General features: G+C 36.9%; 2 protein-coding genes across 13 annotated transcripts in view; one reads left to right on the top strand and one right to left on the bottom strand.

Moving 5' to 3' along the window:
- The window catches only part of LOC149130136 (uncharacterized), a 173,129-nt gene extending 165,674 nt beyond the window's left edge, over positions 1–7,455 (top strand). For 9 of the 11 annotated variants that reach the window (XM_089346170.1, XM_089346175.1, XM_089346172.1 and 6 more), the window contains one exon: positions 7,096–7,299. In XM_089346170.1, the coding sequence (XP_089202296.1) occupies positions 7,096–7,148 (53 nt within the window). In that variant the 3' untranslated portion in view covers positions 7,149–7,299. Of the gene's footprint in view, positions 1–7,095 lie in introns of all 11 variants that reach the window. The other 2 variants (XR_016239196.1, XR_016239195.1) reach the window with 1 other exon arrangement.
- Positions 1–19,423, bottom strand: part of LOC106867080 (acyl-coenzyme A amino acid N-acyltransferase 1) — a 224,087-nt gene that overhangs the window by 186,117 nt on the left and 18,547 nt on the right. The gene's annotated exons all lie outside the window — the stretch shown is intronic.

Here is a 19,423-nt window from a genome sequence, read left to right as displayed (position 1 = left end):
ATAATAATAATAATAATAATAATAATAATAATAATAATAATAATAATAATAGAGGTTCCTTTATTAATAGGAGTCAGGCCTGTAGGAGTAAGAACATAATCACAGTAAATGAGGTAAACACTAGGAGAATAAAATTTGAAGGACCTAATGCGAAAGTCAAAATATAGTATATCAATGCAAAGTAAAGACTCAAACAGGTACCATGACATATTTGGGGTGTACGTCAGGACAGGTATGCAAGAGAATTTCTAACCATTTCTCGAGCTTTAGAGATAGGAAGAAAATAGCTAGCACCAGTCTTAGCAAATACATCTGGGATCTTAAGGAAAATAATAAACAGTATTCATTAGAATGGTCTATAATAGCAAGATCAATGCCATATGAGAGAGGAAGAAAGTATTGTTCGCTCTGTACGACAGAACTATACTACGTAATCTTCTCTAAGTATAAATTGATCAACAAAGTAAAGAATAATGCTCTGAAATGTACGCATATCATAAGAAGTACGTTTCGTTGGTATAAATGATCTTAGGATGTGAGAAAGTACAACATGATATCTCATGTATGTTTGTGTATGTGTAGTTATGCATATATGGATGAGTGCATATGTATGTGTATATAAGTGTATGTGAACGGAGATAAGGATATGCATATATATATGTGTGTAAGTGCGTATATGTATAGGTGTGTGTGTATGTATATATATGTGTATATATATATATATGTATATATATGTATATGTAAATGTGTATGTATGTGTATATATATATATGTATATACGTGTGTATATATATATGTATGTATATATATATATGTATGTGTATGTATGTATATATGTATATGTATACGGGTAAAGAAAGGAACGGGTAATATAGTATAGTACAACACAATTAATTGTTTGATCCCCAAATACAATGTAACTAAGTGACTCTACCAAATTAAGGGTAGATATGAAATAAAAGTAAGAACTGACAACAAAATAAATAACTAAGCATTTAGTAGGAAGAGATGAGGATCAAGTTTTTATATGAAAACCATAGAAAAGAATGGTAATAGCAAAGAATGATAAGATATCAAAATATTAATAAATTTTTTTGGTAAAGGAGCTTGTAATGATTCCTAGGAGGTTTGATGGCTGAAGTGAGATCTCTCTTAGCAAAGTAAAGAGACCTAACAATGATAATATAAAATGGAATAATCGACATGTGAACCCTCTAGGGGCAACAAATATAGTCGACATATATGGGATAATAGATAATAATTTAAAAATTAATAACGAAATAAATTAATAAATAAATAAATTAATTAATTAAATAAATTAATCTAGTAGACATTCACAAGAGAGCAGTAACAATAGGAAAAATTAAGGAGTTACCTCCCCTATATATATATATATATCTAATAACAGAAAAAATGGTGGACTTAAACGAAATTTTAATAATTTAATAATTTGTTATGATCGTTATTTATATGTTTTTTCGTAATTTTTTCTGATGGAAACCATTCCTGAAGAAGTGCCAAATGTCGGAAATCCAATGGACCAGTCACTGGATAAGTTTGGGCACAGAAATGTTGACATAGAGTGGTAAATAAATCGATCTTGGATATATCGAGTTTGAAGTTTCTATCTCTTTTAAATATACAAATTTGAAAGTTAAAAACCTTGAAATATAAATATAAACTGTGAGAACGACCCTTAAGGAATCTAATTAATGATCCCCTAAGGTAAGTTCTTATGCTATATTGGTAACGGTTGCAACATCCCCTGGAAAATTATATATATATATATATTTATATATATATATATATATATATATATATATATATATATATATATATATATATACACATACACACATATATACATACATACATATATATATATATATATATATATATATATATATATATATATATATATATATATATATATATATATATATATATATATATATATATATATATATATATATATATAATCCAATGAAGGCGCATGGCTTAGTGGTTAGAATGTTGCATTCACGATTGTGAGATCGTGGTATCGATTCTCAGAACGGGCGTTGCGTTGTGTTCCTGGGCAAAGCATTTCATTTCAACTTGCGCCGCGATCATTTGGACATCTTACATGTGGCAACCATTGCACCTGTACAGTTAATGTTGATCTGATGGAGGGAGAGAGCTTATGACTTCAAAAACATTTGATCACCATAAACAAACGATTGGTCTGGTTGTTGGGTAAGAAATTGTCGAACCGTCATACGTCGTCTAACGACTTGAGAGTCCATCGTAATCCAATGAAAAAAAGAAGACAAAGAAAAGACTTTAATAATCTTTAATTATAAATTACAATTCTTTCTCTACCATTTCCATTTGCATCGCCGGTTTACGCTAAAATTCTATAAGAAAATTTACGTAATATTTGCGGTTTTATGCATTAGAGAGACACTCCCTAAGACTTGCATGAAAGGCGTGCTATTACATTGGGCGTCTAGGTCTGACAGACGCATTTTTGCTTGCTTTATCCACTTGACAGGAGCACCACCTGAATGCGTTTTACTGGAAGAAATCGCTCCCAGGAGTTATTCTTTGTAAGCCTAGTGCTTATTTTATAGGTTGCATTTGCCCAGTCACAAGGTTACGGGGGCATAAACACACCAGTATCGGTCGTGAAGCGATGGTGGGGCAAAAACACACACAAATATATAGACATATATGCGACGGGCTTCTTCCAGTTTCCGTCAACCAAATCCACTCCTAAGACTTTGATCGTCCCGATGCTATAGTAGAAGACACTCGCCCGAGGTGTCACGCAGTGGGAGTGAACCCGGAACCATATGGTTGGTAAGCAAGCTTCTTTCCACAAAGCCACGCTTGCGACTACATATATATATATACACACACATACACACACACACACACACACACATATATATATATATATATGTGTGTGTGTGTGTGTGTGTACAGACACAACACACACATATATATCTATATATATATGCATATATGTATGCATGTATGCATGCTTATATGTATGCATGTGTACGCCTGTCTTTCGTGCCTACATACATGTATGAAGGTGTGTATAGATATACGCTATTTCCAGTTTTGCTTCAGTGGCCAACTACGAGCACTAGTACTCAGTGGACGATTGGTGACTTCCGGCTGACAGTGGTTTTGACTGCTGCTATAATGTATAATCCAAACCACCCGAAGATGGTTGCAGCTTTGGACGACATTTACAGGAGTTACTGTATTGTGTGGCGTAGCGTGAAAAGGTCTAACTGGACCATACGCTTTGATGGCTTTATGACTGATTCCTGGTTCTCGAAATATGTGCGACACTCTGTTATGCCAAGTATTTCAAGAGGACTTCAAAGATGTAGAGTTTATTTCTGGCAAGATGGGGCATTTACATATCATGGCAACTTCATGAGACTTGGCCACAAAGATGGATGCCGTTGGATCAGAATGTGCACATTATCTACCAGAAAGTCTCTTGATGTTTGCAATTCCATTGCTTTGCGATATCAGCAATGACTGAACCAGAATGTTCAAAAGTTTTGAAACAAGCGTTCATAAAATCTAAAATCTCTGTAGATTCTTTTGAATTATGAAATTGAAATGTATTAAAATAACCACTGATTCATATTTATTAAACGTGTGTGTACATACTTTTGGGGCCACTTTGTATGTGTGTGTGTGTGTGTGTGTGTGTGTGTGTGTGTGTGTGTGTGTGTGTGTGTGTGTGTGTGTGCGTGCGTGCATATGCTTGCATTCTTGTATATATCATCAAGACATCATGAAGAAAAATGGGGAATTTTACAAAATTTATTTCTTATAGTTTTATTCTTATTAAGTGAGTGTAACATTTTGTTTGATGAGAATAATACTGCAACGAATATTCTGAAAGACGTATGATACTTCATTCGTTTTAATGACGTCTGGGCCATATACTCTGTATGTTACATGAAAACCAATGATTCGAACTCCGTATTTGCCTATCGAGTGCCGTTTAATTGTTTATCTTAAATAATTCTGAATGTCACCTGCCATTCGATTTGGTTAGCCAGATCTGGATTATATTAGATTACCAATAGGTTACTTGCTCAGATTTAAATTCTTGTTCCTTTACGTTATACATACATACATATATACATATATGCATACATATCTTCATACATACATTCAAGTGAAAACCCGAAAAATACTAACATACCATTTCCACATAAACAGTGACGTAGACCACCTCTACCTAAAACGAAACCAAGGCGGCAGTGACTTTATATCGATCCATCATGTCCCTTCGGCAAAACGTTTTCACCAGCAAATATCGAAGTGCCGCCATTAATCAAGTTTGCATATATGAGATTGATAACATTATAAGACTTTTAAGACAGTAACTTGAGCAACACGTTATGTCCGATAATCTCGAATACATGCCCAAAGAAGTTGCACGACTCTACCGCAACGTATCAGCAGATGAAAGGATGAACTTATATGAGCAGAAGACTATGCATGGATATGTTAATAGAAAGTTCCGAGATGATAGTAAAATCGATCAGCAAAGAAGTTTATGATGAACCTATAACCGGATTACTACCTCCCACTTTGAACGGTATACATTTGCAATTCAGGAACAGGAAATATCAACCAAGTACCTGATTACAAAAGGGTTGGAGATGCAGGAAAAGCAGTAAAATGTGACAACCGGTGCAAACTTTGTGGACTTAACTCCGAAGATATCACGCACATCATAAGCAGTTGACAGAAAATGTCATCACAGTATTATGTATCGATGTGATATGATATTGTGGCTAGGACACTCTATAAGGAAATCAGTCGGGAGGATAAACCCGAAGGCAAAGAAATAAGAACCCGTAGTACAGTAGCAGCCATAACCTCTCATAATGAAAAAGGAGGACTGGGGGAATGTCCCAGGGAAGACATCAATAAAATGTAAGCATGACAGACCTGATATAATAATTGGGGAGACAAAAAAAAAAGAAAGTGTGAACAGTTGTGGAAATTAGCTGCCAAGCGGATGTTAACATAAAGCTGAAGATCAGTGAAGAAGAGAACACCTACGCAGAACTATTGAGAAATCTTCAGATACTCTTTCCAAATTACAAGTTCAGGCTTATTACAAACAAAAATACCCTGTTGTTGATGCTGAAATTCCAGTGAAGGTGCAGTGGATCTAAGTTAGAAACCGACTCTTTCCTTATTGGCAAGTAAACTTGAAATAAAATTGAACAATGATATACATACGTTCATACATACATACATACATACATATTTACATAAATAAACACACATACATACACACACATATATTAGACACAATGAGAGAAAAAGCCAAGGCTGTTAGGAGTTTTCAGGACATTTATAAGGAACAATATATCGATATAGTCTTACAGCTGTTTCTGGGATATTATGGATGTGAGATGTTTACATAGAGGTAAATAATTGAGTTTGAAATAAGGAAGTATTATGGAAAAGAAGGAGAAAGGGAATATACAGGGAAATAAGAGAATGATGGTAGAAATAAAATATAAAATAGATAAAGATACTGTAGTTACAGTTCCAAATACTTAAATAGTCATTCCAATCACCACAGATCCACCTTTGATAACATAGTCAATGGTATCTCGATCCGTATATCTGACCTCTCTTCCACTGAGAATATATTCAATAACCACGCAACATATTATAACCAAGCGCTCGCTACCAGCGGTTTCTCTCAACAAATAAAATACATCCCTCATACTAGGCTCAAGCAACACATATCTCAAATCACATCGCAACGACACACCGACCATTAGAATCACAACAGACCACACATACACTATGCTAGAATCCCTGGGAGTACCCACATTAAGACAGCCCAAATATCACACGCACACATATAACACTAAGTCAAAAGCTAAAACAGCTAACAACAAGGGGCCATGCTAGCCCCTTCCATTTTCCAAAAATATAGATAGCACTACCTCTAAGTACCCCCGAAATGTGGCGGATGCTCTATTCTATGGTATATACACCCTTCTCATTAAACGTTAAGAACTTAGCGAAATCTTTCTTTAATATATTGGACTCCAACATAAATATTACTCTATCTTTAATAGATCTAGCCTGAAGCTATCCTATTCCACCCAACCCAACTTCGAGTCTATCATAGCAGCCTCTAATGAACAAAAGATTTCTCTCCACTGTCAAAATTCACACTATAACAACTCTGAATACATGAGCGTCCAACATATACCCAACTCCAGCATTGAACCTCATACGTTAGTCCACAACCATGACACAAACTATCCGACTAACACTATCCAAAATACTACCACAACTTCCATTACCGTTACAAATAGAATAATTAACAACAACGAAAACAATGATAACGATAAAAGTAATAATAATACTATTAATAATAATATCTTAGGCTTTTCTACGCCCATCTCTATCCTCTCCTCTGACAGTATTACCTTCTCCATTCCTGAAAATAATCACCAATATACACCCACTCTTAACTGCCGTCCTGGGTCCATCTGTCCTCAACAAACCCATTGTAGCAGATCAAATGTAATTCATAAATTCACCGTCCTGAACACATTACACAATTCTACAGCTATATATATTGGAACAACCATAACGTTTAAACAGTGATATGCCGCTCTCTCAATTCTTTTAGATACGAGAAACACAGTAAATCCACAACAAGCTAGTTACAACATCTCAAAATTATAAATATTCCCTACATTTTGTCATGATCCATAATAGATTAGGGTATCCATACCAAGGTCAACGCTTAGCCTGTAAATTATGCCTAAAAGAGGCATTCCACATATTAAAACACAACTCCTCGACACTACTAAATAAATGTAATGAGGCCCTATGTACATGCAAGCACCGCTTTGTTTATACCTTCAAATTTGAATGAAATTGGTTGTGTAGTTCTCAAGTTTTAGAGATTCACGCAGACACATACATACACATTTTCATCTTTATATATTACACACACACACACATATATAAATTATACAGTCCGTTAATTAATGTGCTTAATATTTAATTTTTTTATTATTATGTTTCCAGGTTCAAGTACTGGTAATGAAATAGAGGATAAAACAGCAGATACAAACTTATGAGTGAAAATTGAAAAAGTGCCTCCAAGAATCGTCTTTGATGATATTTTATGCTATAAAATAATATTTTCTCCATATAATAATATAAAATATATTTCCTTGTAACGACACTATAATTATACCTTTTAACACAACACTATGCATGCTAGAGACTGTATAATCCACCATAATGTAATTTTAACAAGTTTCAGGGCCTCACTATGGCTTGAAACCATTGTTTGATTTGAAATTATATTGATATTATATCTTTTTGCCAATTTAATGTAATCAATGTAAGCTTTAAAATTGTTAAATAAAGGATTAAATCTGATCTGTTGTTACCGTTCTTTTTCTAGATGAAATACTGTAATACTGCAGGCTAAGATCACATACCAGAGGCATTGATTCCATTTGTTAATTTAAACATTCCACTAAAATGTTAAAACTTGCAAAATGTATCATGTTGGTTAGATTTATGACCATTTATCTAATTAGTATTATCAGGTAATTCAACTGTTATTGTTCAAGTAATGAACATTTCACAAACAGTTACATTCCAATCAAAGAACTGTACGTAGATTTGTCTTCAACACGTTCATATATACTTTCACTCCATCAATGGAGACAGCGCACGCCTCAATATCTTCATTGAAGTATTTTCTTAGTTATATTCTCTACATGATATACAGGCCCATAAGGCCGCAGCCACTCACGGTATCCAACATATTCCAACACCCGAGGATACAAGACACCCCACTAAAAGAGATGCCAGTCTGTCGCAAGTTTAACCCCTGGTTGTTGCTGGTATTTCTTCTCAGATGAGTGCACTAGAAGTGTTCTTTCCGTCGTGGACAGAACGCACCGAACCAATAATCCGTGTGTCTATTTCCATATATACGTGTGTGTGTGTGTGTGTGTGTGTTCGCGCGCGTGTGTGTGTGTGTGTGTGTTCGCGCGTGCGCGTGTGCGCGTGTGTGTGTGTGTGTGTGCGGGTGTATGTATGTATGTGTGTGTTTTCTAGCCTCTTTTGTTTTCCGGATCTCTGGTCGCTCTCTTACCAGCCGGAACACCGCTACTCTCTTCCTTTATGTTCTGCTTGTTGCTGTTAAAAGATATGTAGCCGTGTATCGTCACAGCTCTGTCATTTCTACTACTTATTACATGGCCTGTGGTTTTAGAAGTCTTGATGCATCGACTGAACTAAGGAATTATTTTTTTAGTTTCTTTCCTATTAGTTTTTCTAATTAGATGGTCGCACCATTTCAGTCTCTTGCATCTGATTACTTCGGTTCTGGTCTATGTCATGTAAATAACGTTTCTTATACAAATTACGCCACTCTCATAATAATATCTCTAGTTTTAAACACATTTTAATAACCTCTTATTTATGTGTATTTTTGAACTTTAGGGTCCCTGTTTCTAGACCCTGATTAGAGAAACAAAAATGTACAACCTATCAATGCATCGCTGGCTGATGTCCTACAAGCTCCAGATCCTGTTTCTTAAGTCTTTCAAATGTTATACATGCTAGCGTGACCTTACTTTTCTAACCTGTGTGTCTAGTGCGACGGGTACTACACAGCTCTCTTTGACATGTTCAACATAAGAACCATTCAGTGTGATTATTTCCTTTGCTTTGTGTTATAAATTTGTATATAATGCTATTCATTTTCATAGCCCATTTTCGCCATATTTCGTCTAAGACCATCAATATTAGGTTTGCTTCCCAACCACATAATTCCGTTTTTTTTTTGTCCCAACGTGTGACATGGCACTTTTCGGCAATTTTTACCATACTGAGAAAAACGAGCTTGAGTCGATTCATTCGACTAAAACTTATTCCAGGCGTCCTCCACCTCCTGCAGCATGGCTGCAGTCTAATGACTGAAATAAAGGAAAAAAAATATATTTTTCCTCACTTCGTAATTATCTGTGAACGCATACCGTAAATCCTCGAGTATAGTCCGCCCTTGAGTATAATACGCAGGGGATTTTTAGGGGGCTGTACTTCTGAAAAACCTAAACCTTGTATATAATACGCATTCCTTCTCTAACTTGAGTCAAGGAGGTCTATATAATGTACTTGGTTTGTAAACATATATACGGTAACGTCCTTTATTATTATTGTATATGTAACATAATGCAAACGTGTAGCTTTTCTGTGCGCTTTGTTTGCAGAAAATAAAGAAATAACAGTAATAACGTCAGTGAAATATAAATATCAAGTAAATTGCCTTTCACATATTTATCACTATCAGTTACAAGCCCAACATCACAAAATGCGTCTGAATAAACATTGCCGTACAGCAAATAGAGACTCGGACATTGCTTAGAAAATATTTTTCATTTTTAACCTCGTATATAGTACGCACTAGGGATTTTGACCTTTCAATTTTGGGAAGAAAATGCGGATTATACTCGAGGATTTACGGTATTTCCTCTATTCTCCTTTCAGTGAAGAAAACAAATCTGTCTCCATGACATTTCTCCTTCACTCACTTTCCCTCTCTTTTGCTACTTCTCTCTCTCTCCTCTCTCTTATATCTTTGCCTCTCCCATATACTTTCCTCATTAGTCCATGCTTCTTTCTCTCTCATATCCCATGTTGCTTCCCGGCGCGTGGAGAATTAAGCCAGCAAAGACGTTCGACATTTTTGTAATTGTTTTTCATCTCCGCTGTTTCGTTTAACATATTTTCTCTCTTCATTGTGAATCACAAACATAATCGTTCTTCATTATTTTTCACCCCATAACTTCTCCTTGATCTGTTTCTCTTTGCCTTTCGGTCCTGATATGACCCCTCCTCCATACCGTTGCCAACAATTTCCATAGGCTCTACTACGATGAGCCCCCCAATATACTACAAGCACTATGACGAACAACCTCATTTTGAAACTAACTCCTTAAGATCACAATGTTCAAAAACACAGCTACAGACATCTACATATCTGTTCCGTACTTCAATATATAACACTTAAACTATATTATGTGCTGGTGACAGGTAGATGCAGTACTTCCAATCTAGTAAAAAAAGGTGACATATAAAAGACAAAGGTGTAATTCGTTCAGGCTGACAAGCAAGCTTTAATACGTAACTGCATGAGAATGTTGAATTCTACCGAAACACAACATGTAAATAGAACTAGTAGATTATAAACCGTAATGGTTAGCACAAAGTTTATCGAAGAATCAAATTCTGGATTAGTTACATCCACTTCTTGGCTATGGGCTTCAAGAAGGGAAGTGCTGTTCCCTTGCATATTCCTGTATAGTGCCTAAACGAATAGTAAGATTCTGACCAATAGCAATATTCTGAACATATGGAAGTGATAGATGTGTACGGAGACCGATTTCTATTATTGTATATTCGAAAACATTAAGTTAATTTATAAAAGCTCACCACGCTACTCTATTAAGATTGGTTAAAATACCTATCATATAAGTTATTGGACATTTATTGAACCCTGTGTTGTGATTAGCTGAGTGTTGTGTGGGAACTGGATCGAAGGTCCAATAACGTTACGTGTTATATATTTCTGGAGCCTTATTTCTCTTCATAAATTGGTGCCATAAATTATTTACGAGTCCGAGAGGTGAGAGTTATTCATCGAGGCGAAGTATGCGGATCCTGCCGTTTTCAGAATTAATTTGCTAGCTCCATGTAATTTTTGGGAGCGGTCGAGTTCATTTTTAGTATTCTTGTTTGTGAGAGCAATCGACTTTATTTCAGATATTCTCATTCAAAAATCATCTCTGGCTAATCGTTGAGAGGACGTTGATGTTGTCTTGGCGGAGGTTTGCCCCCTCTAAGTGCTCTTGTAATCATTATTTTTGTTGTTGTTGCTGCTGCTGATGATGATGATAATGATGATGATGATTTACAAGGTAATTCAATAAAATGGAAATATCATTTCAGTCACCTATTCGATTGATTATTTACAGAGTAATTGAGTTAACTGAAAGTATCTTTTCAGTTATCCATTCGGATGTTTAATTTAAAGAGTTTACAGGTTTATCCGTGATCCATCCTTGCCTCAATCGTTACTGTTGTGGAAGGATTCCGACAACTCTCATATGATTAAAAGTGAATTGTCACATTTGCTATAAATAAAGAACTGTCGAGTTATCAGGAGTTGATTGGGAAGCAGTTCACTGTGAGCCGTGTAACCTCGTATAACAGGAAGCCTTGAGCGTTCGTGTAAATACTTCGTTAAATTATTTACCAAGCTTACAAGGATATAAAAGTTACTTATAAAGGAAATATACTTACACCATGCCTCACGTTTTTGACAGTATCCGTGGAAGGAATAGACTTGTGGGTGACATGAATTACATATATGAAGCACAGAAACAAAACGCCGATATATCTAAGACTTACAGGAAATTCGAAATTAAGTCCTATAACGCTCGAGTGCACGTTATGATACATGATGAAGATCATATCATAATTAAGCACATTGGTGAAGATCCTCATAGTTCATGTGCTTCAAAATTCATGCTTCTTATTTAGGTGGGTTTATTCAGTGTTCCGCAATTGTTTGCATTAACCCCCCCCCCCCACCTCAAAAAAAGAAAAAGAAAATCAAGAAATTTACAGCCGCCTTTTTAATAAGCTAAATGAATTACGCCAAAGACTGAGCCCTAAGACGTTATGAGGGATTTTGAAAAAGCTAATATTAATAGCATTTTATCTGTTTCCTATTTCCATCTCATGTTGTCTTTTTCATCTATCACAAAATGTATACAGAAAATAGGTGAATTTGGCTTTAAGGAAAGATACCATCAGGATAATGAGTTTAGCATTAAAATTAGATGTTTTTAAGCGCTGGTAATTCTTCCTCTCGATGATGTGATTGACGGAGTCGAAAATCTTGTAGATGACGAGGATCTTGCATAAGAATTTGTGACCTACTTTGGATTATCGTACATAAGATGAGTGCGAAGTAGAGGATTTAGACCAAGAAGGACTTCTCCCTTGTTTCCCATTGATAGTTGAAATGTCCGCTTTAGAACAGAATCGGATATACCTCGCACTAATAACCTTTTAGAGGGATTTAACGACGCTCTACAAATTTCCTTAACTTTTTCACATCCGAATATATGGAAATAATTACTGCATTGAAAAGGGAGGAACACTTGGCACTGCTGGAAAACGTTTGGAAAAGTAGCAGCAGAATTCGGCAAAGACATGTATATTGGTTACAACATTCCTAAATATATCCAAACAATTATTTCTTTAGATTCCATCAAAGTTAAGAATCCTTGACGCACCTACCAAACCATGACATATAAGCTGCACACCAATTGGTTAAAATATTCTTTGAAAGAAATGAGGTCTATGCTAACCAAGTTGGCGCATTCACCAAACCGTCACATCTAAGCCACATATTGATTAGTCAAAGTACAGTAAGAGCTTAGTTGGTGCGCTCACCAAACCGTCACATCTAAGCCACATATTGATTAGTCAAAGTACAGTAAGAGCTTAGTTGGTGCGCTCACCAAACCGTCACATCTAAGCCACATATTGATTAGTCAAAGTACAGTAAGAGCTTAGTTGGTGCGCTCACCAAACCGTCACATCTAAGCCACATATTGATTAGTCAAAGTACAGTAAGAGCTTAGTTGGTGCGCTCATCAAACCGTCACATCTAAGTCAAATACTGATTGGTCAAAATACATTTCATAAGATTCAACCTGCTGGAGCCCATCTGAAGTTCTTTAAAGGATAAATTCAACCATTTCTCTACAGTTGTCAATTCTGGAACGTGACTGCCCTTACTACTAGATAAACCTGATGACTGCGTAACGCATGAAAGCACTAGTTTTATTACGATAAATACATAATATTCTCAAGTAAAGTTAATATTCTGTTAATTATAATATTGTAAAATTGTGAAAATTGTAAATAATAAAACGTGAACATCGGACTAGGTTGTAATTTCATTGATTAATATATATATACGTGTGTGTGTGTGTGTGTGTGTGTGTGTGTGTGTGTGTGTGTGTGTGTGTGTGTGTGTGTTCGAATTTAAGTACACTGGCGAAAGAGCTTATAGTTTCATGCTTTTATGTTGCTTCAACAAGCGTATTTATAAAATATTCTGTGTATCTTAAAGCGATCGTTCAGGATCGGTTTAAACGTTATTAGAAGGCGCCTGTCTTAGAGTTTAGTGTATTCCGTTCGGTATCGAAGGGTTGCAAGTTCGATTCCCGGAGGCGTGTTGTATCCTTGAGCAAGACAGTTTATTTGACGTTCCTCCAGTCAACTCAGCTTGCAAAAATGAATAGTACCTGCATTTTCAGGTGGCGAGTTGGCTGAACTGTTAGCATGCCACGCGAAACGCCCAGCGGTATTTCGTCTGTCTGCATGCTCTGAGTTCAAATTTCGTCGAGGCCGACCTTATCTTTCATCCTTTCGGGGTCGATAAATTAAGTACCAGTGAAACGCTGGGGTCGATGTAATCAACTTAATACCGCTCACCACAAAATCCAGGCTTTGTGCCTATAGTAAAAAAAGAAGGATCTGTTTAAGCGTCAAATATATTTAAAAAGTCACGGAAAATAAGAAAAAAAATTGGAGAGGGTGAGAATATTAGTTTTCTTGATTATTTTTCTTTTGCTTCTTCCTTCTTCAATTTTTTTGGGCCGTGTTTTATCTTATTTTCTTGCTGTCCAGCATTCTTGTTTCTCAAAATATATTTAACGCATAAACAGAGGCTGAAAAGTTACTTTCAAATAAATGGCACATTTTGTCAATATGCCTGATTAAGTCTCATAAAATCTTGAAACTACTAGAAGCTCTTTCGGTTGTGGATTTAAATTGATATTTATCTCTCAATTGATGAGGTACATTTTCTGCTGATTCTACCTCTGTTGGATCTATAAACTATATATATATATATTCATATATTCTTCTTTTCGTTTACTTGTTACAGCCATTTGACTGCGGCCATACTGGAGCACCACCATAAAGGGGTTAGGACTTATGCTTTAAAGTCTACTATTTATTCTATCGGTGTCATTTGCCAAACCGCTAGGCTACACACAAACACTGTTTGTCAAGTGGTGTTGGGGAAACCATCACAGACATAAAGAGACCCCCACACCCCCACATTATATATATATATAAAATTGCCAGCAAGCGGATACGGCACGCGAACCCATATTCCTCGGATACCGGCTGAGTGTTCTACCATAAAGGCAAGCGGCCCATCCCTATGTATTACAAAGTAAATAAGAATGTGAAGCTTGAATTACAAGAAATTTCGATAACTAGTAATTCTAAGCCGTATTCATTCTTTAGAATTATCATATCCTACGATGCAAAAGAAAACGATAGATGTTATGATATTTTGTTTACCTTCTCTTCTGCAAGTTCTGGATGCAGAAGTTTGTTGGAATGGTTGTGATGCCATTCAAAATAATAAGCTAGCTAAAGAAATGTTATCGAGTACTTACAAAAGAACTTTCCATGACAGCATGATCACGCAAAGCTTGGCAAAGAGACCTTGTCTGTATTATAGGCATACTGCCCAGTGCTGTTGTTGGCATTATATTCATATATTACGACGGAAAAGTTTTCTTAGGTTTTACTAAAGAATCATGTGTATCACTGAATAATATATTTTGTATGTTCATTCGTATAAGCAACAAAGTAAACCAACTTTAAAATAAGAGTGGGGTTTAATACGTTCGAAACTGGTAAGCAACGTTCACAAGTTCTCTTGGTTGTTGTTAATCTATTGTCTTGATAATTCAGCTTGGGTCGTCATAGGTTGCACGAGCTCTGTTATATTAATTCTCCGCTGAAAACGGTAGAATTCGCATACTTCACCTCGATGAAAAACTCTCACCTCTCTGACTCGTCAATAATTTGGTCGCACCAGTTTACGAACAAAAATGAGGCTCCAGAACACATACAGGATTAGTTGTTTGAAATACAATGTGATTGGACCTTCGATTCAAATCTCGCACAACACTCAGCTAATCATAACACAAGGTTCAATAAATGTCCAATAACTTATATGATAGGTATTTTAACCAATCTCAGGCTTTCGATAGGGTCAGCCATCGGTACCTGGTGAGTGTTCGTGTGAGGTTTGCCTTGCGCGTCGGTTTCCTCAGGTGGATTATTCAGTTGTATCACAACATCGACTCGATAATTCGGGTTAACGGTTTTCTTTCTAAGCCGTTCTGCATCAAGCGTTCTGTTCGTCAGGGGTGTCCACTCTCTCTGCTCTGCTCTTGAGCCGCTGCTGAGAAATCTGAGTGAGATCCCGAGAGCGCCGGGCTTGGAGGAGTTTGTTACAGCGTATGCGGACGACATCACCATCAGGAGCAAAGATTAATCGGCACCTGGAGGGGCAAGTCGATGCCGTCGGATAGCGTCGTAGGACGCTGGACGGAGGGACCGGTTAAGTTGCTGGGAGTTTGATTTGGTCCAGACCTCCAGGTGGAGAAGAACTGGGCAGAGGTTTCGAGCAAGATAGCCGGTATAGCCAAGAGTTGGTCTTGGCGAAGGCTGCCCCTGATAGGGAGGGCGGAGGTAGCCAATGTGTTCATCGCATCGGTTATTACCTTCCGCCTGACGGTCGTTCCTTGCCCTGATTCGTGGTTGACCAAGTTGGAAAGACAGCTCTTTCACTTTTTGTAGAGGGGCTCGAAGCCACTTGTGAGACGCTCTATCTGTTGCCAGAAACCGTTAAAGGGAGGTTTAGGGATGCCTTGGTTGATGATGCGCAGGCACGCGTTGAGGTTGAGGCATCTTTGGATACTCCTGGATGGTGACCAGGTGTGGTCTCCGTTGGCAAGACAAACGTTCCCCAAGTTCGCCAGTATGAGTGCAAAGGAAGCTTGGTGCTTTCACAGTCCGAGGTTGAGTTTATGGTACATGGAGTGTCGTAAGGCCCTCCTGTTATTCCGACGCTCGGACAATGCCAGCAGCGGGGGTTCTACAGCATTCTTCTCTAGAGGATTAGTAGAGGCAGAATATGACGATGGCCTGGGGAGTTGAAGTCGTTGGATAATTTCCAAATGTCTTTGACCAGGCAATGTTACAGAGGAGCCTTACCCGTTCGCGATAAACTTGCAAGACATGGAACGCAGATATCACCGACCTGTCCAAGATGCGGGTGGGATAGGGAAACCGTCCCGTACGCTATTGTACAGTGTTCGAGAGTCTCTGAAATGTGGGTTTACGTGGAACACCTAGTGTCAAGTGAAGGAAAAGTACAGTTGTCGGCTGAGTCAATTATAAAAATTGACCCACCAAGTTTGTTATCAAACGAAGGTAAGATATGTTTCCTCATTATAATAGCAGTAGCGAAAGAGGTAGTGTTGAAGACTAGAATAGAAGGGACCAAGACGGGCACTTTCATCTCCAGTCAAAAGCTGGTAAGATATTTTTCTTTTCATTTGAAAAGAAAAATACGACTGGAGAGGAAGTGTCTGTCGGAGAAAGTGTTCCAATCAAGATGGAAGTATGTCGCTCGAGAGTTGCGAGTGAAAGATTCCAATTGAATACGCCATAAGTGTCTTCAAAAGTGCCAGTGGTAGGATGGGGCTTGTGTGGTCGGAGCGTAACCCAGTCCCCCACTTCACCTTTCTATGTTGTTTTGTACATTGTATGTCGTAGGATTCGATTTCCGATTTCACCGATTTCATTATATCCAAATTTTTAATTGTTTCACATTTTATTGTAACCTCATGCTTTAGTCTGACCCCAATCAGATTGTGTTGACCCTTCTTTAGCCCCTAGTGGGTAATAAAGAGATATTTTAACCAATCTCAACAGACTAACTTAATGTTTCCAAATATGCAATAATAGAAATTAGTCTCGCTACATATCTATCACGTCCATGTATTTAGAGCATTGCTATTGTTCAGAACCCTATCGTTCGCCTAGGTTTCTTATCAGTCAGGGCATTATTTGGGAATATAAAAGCGAACAGCACTTCCCTTCTTGGAGCCCATAACCAAGAAGTGGATGTAACTAATCCAGAATTTGATTCTTCGATAAACCTTGTGCTAACCACTACGGTATATAATCTACTAGTTCCATTTATATGTTGTGTTTGTGTAGGATTCAACATCCTCGTGCAGTCACGTATTAAAGGTTGCTTCTCAGCCTGAACGAATTACACCTTTGTCTATTGTATGTCACCTGTTTTTTTTTTACTAAATTGGAAGTACTGCACCTACCTGTCACCAGCACCCAATATAGTTTAAGTGTTATATATTGAGGTACGGAACAGATGTGTAGATGTAAGTAGATGTGGTTTTGAATATTGTGATCTTCCGAAGTTAGTTTCATAATGAAGCTGATTGTCATAGTGATTATAGTATATTGGGGGCTCATCGTAGTAGACCGTATGTAAATTGTTGGCAACGGTATGGAGGAGTGGTCATATCAGGACCGAAAGGCAGAGAGAAACAGATCAAGGAGAAGTAAGTTATGGGTTGAAATAGATATTTTATCTGTATAATCAGGCTATAATCTAGGAGCTCTGCGTCGGCAAGACTTAAAAAATATAGAAAAAGTATAAGGCGAACAGAAAACTTGCCGTAAGGAGTGGAATATCCAACGTTTCAGATTTCATTGTATTATCCGCTACAATTGTTTCGATGCAACGTATTTCTCCAAGAATACAGGTATTTGATTATGCAACTGCTTGTTTGCATTAATAAGATATACTTGTGTTTCCTCGGGCGATATGCGAGTGTTGTCTCAGTTTTAAATCGATGACATCATTCAAGGCCATCTTTGTCGTAGTTTGAATTTAGCGGCTGAAAAACCCATGATGTTTGCCGTGGAGGAGTGTTTGTCGGTCTGTTATTAATGATAGTATATGGTACAATGTGGCACTTCAGTGATATTGGTCCTCAACTTGGTTGTATATCAGATTTGTTCATCATGGTTGGCCGCACATGTGAATTTTTTAATCTGACATTTAGTATTCATTGGTCCGAGAGATACAGATATACACACACAGACTCACACATACACACATTCTCACACACATCCCTACCTGGTTATGTACATATACCTCCCAAATGCGACAGGGTATATATTTTCTTCAGCTCCACTTCAGCTCCACGAGCATAGCGCCGATGCGTCGATTATAAGTGGATTTCATTCTCACACGAGAGTACTGATTCCAAGAATCAAACTTACTCCAAGCGATGCAAACATTCCATTCGTTCTGCATCGGATCCAGTTCTCGGTTCGTCTGTCCTATTCTACGACAAATCATCAATAAAGCACATGGCGCAAACATTCGATAGAGTTGGCATACACTTGCCACAGCCATGCTTCCCTCATAGCCAGCGTTACGTAGTTCTTTCAAGAGCAAGGGTGATTAAAAGTGTAAGGGTTAAAATGGCACCTTAAAACGAATCCACTCATGGTCGCAGAAGGGGAATCACCTACACTAGAAACATTGAATATAGGGATGTGCTGTAGCGGATGTATTTAACATATACTTTCATGCAATAACCTAATATATACTTATATTATCAATAAGTATAACATAAATGATAAAAGAATTTTTCATTAATCAAAATTGTACAAATTAAACACTTATGATCAAATGACAACTATTCACTTATGATCAAATGACAACTATTTAAATTATCCGTAAATTTTTTCAAGGGTCCAGCTAGTTATTATTATTATTATTATTATTATTATTATTATTATTATTATTATTATTATTATTATTATTATTATTATAGACCATTCATGATAGTGTTTCAGAAGTCTTAGATTTCTATTCCATTAGATTTCTGTTTAGGTTTAGGAAATACTGGCCAGTTATAAGCAACTGCAGAGATTCTAAAGATGTCAACTACGTTCCACATTAGAGTACTGCTCGCATCTTATGGGAGGGTTTGCTGCTATACGCACACACTCACACAGAAATACACACATATGTACAAAACAAATATACAGCACACACGCATGCGTACACACTACGCAGCATATATTCTCTACCACACACAAAAGTAGTTCGTCCGGCTGAATAACAAATATTGCTTCAGAAAGACACTCCCCACTTGACCACATCCTCTCCAAAAGTCCAGAGATCAACATCTCTACTATAATAAAATAGATTATTTATTAGTTCAGACTCTGTAACTGTTACTAAAGAAAGCAATTGTTAAAGCCTTCACTGACTATAAAGTTCGTATAAATTTCAATTTTGACAAATGTATCAAAATGTCTTTCCTAGATTTCTTTTATTGATGAAGATTTCTGCTTCCAGATTCAATCACAAAACTAATATTTTTTCACTGTCACA

Source organism: Octopus bimaculoides, chromosome 30 (assembly GCF_046866305.1).
Source record: "Octopus bimaculoides isolate indiv1 chromosome 30, ASM4686630v1, whole genome shotgun sequence".
NCBI lineage: Eukaryota > Metazoa > Mollusca > Cephalopoda > Octopoda > Octopodidae > Octopus > Octopus bimaculoides.
This window is presented reverse-complemented; position numbering and strand designations above follow the sequence as displayed.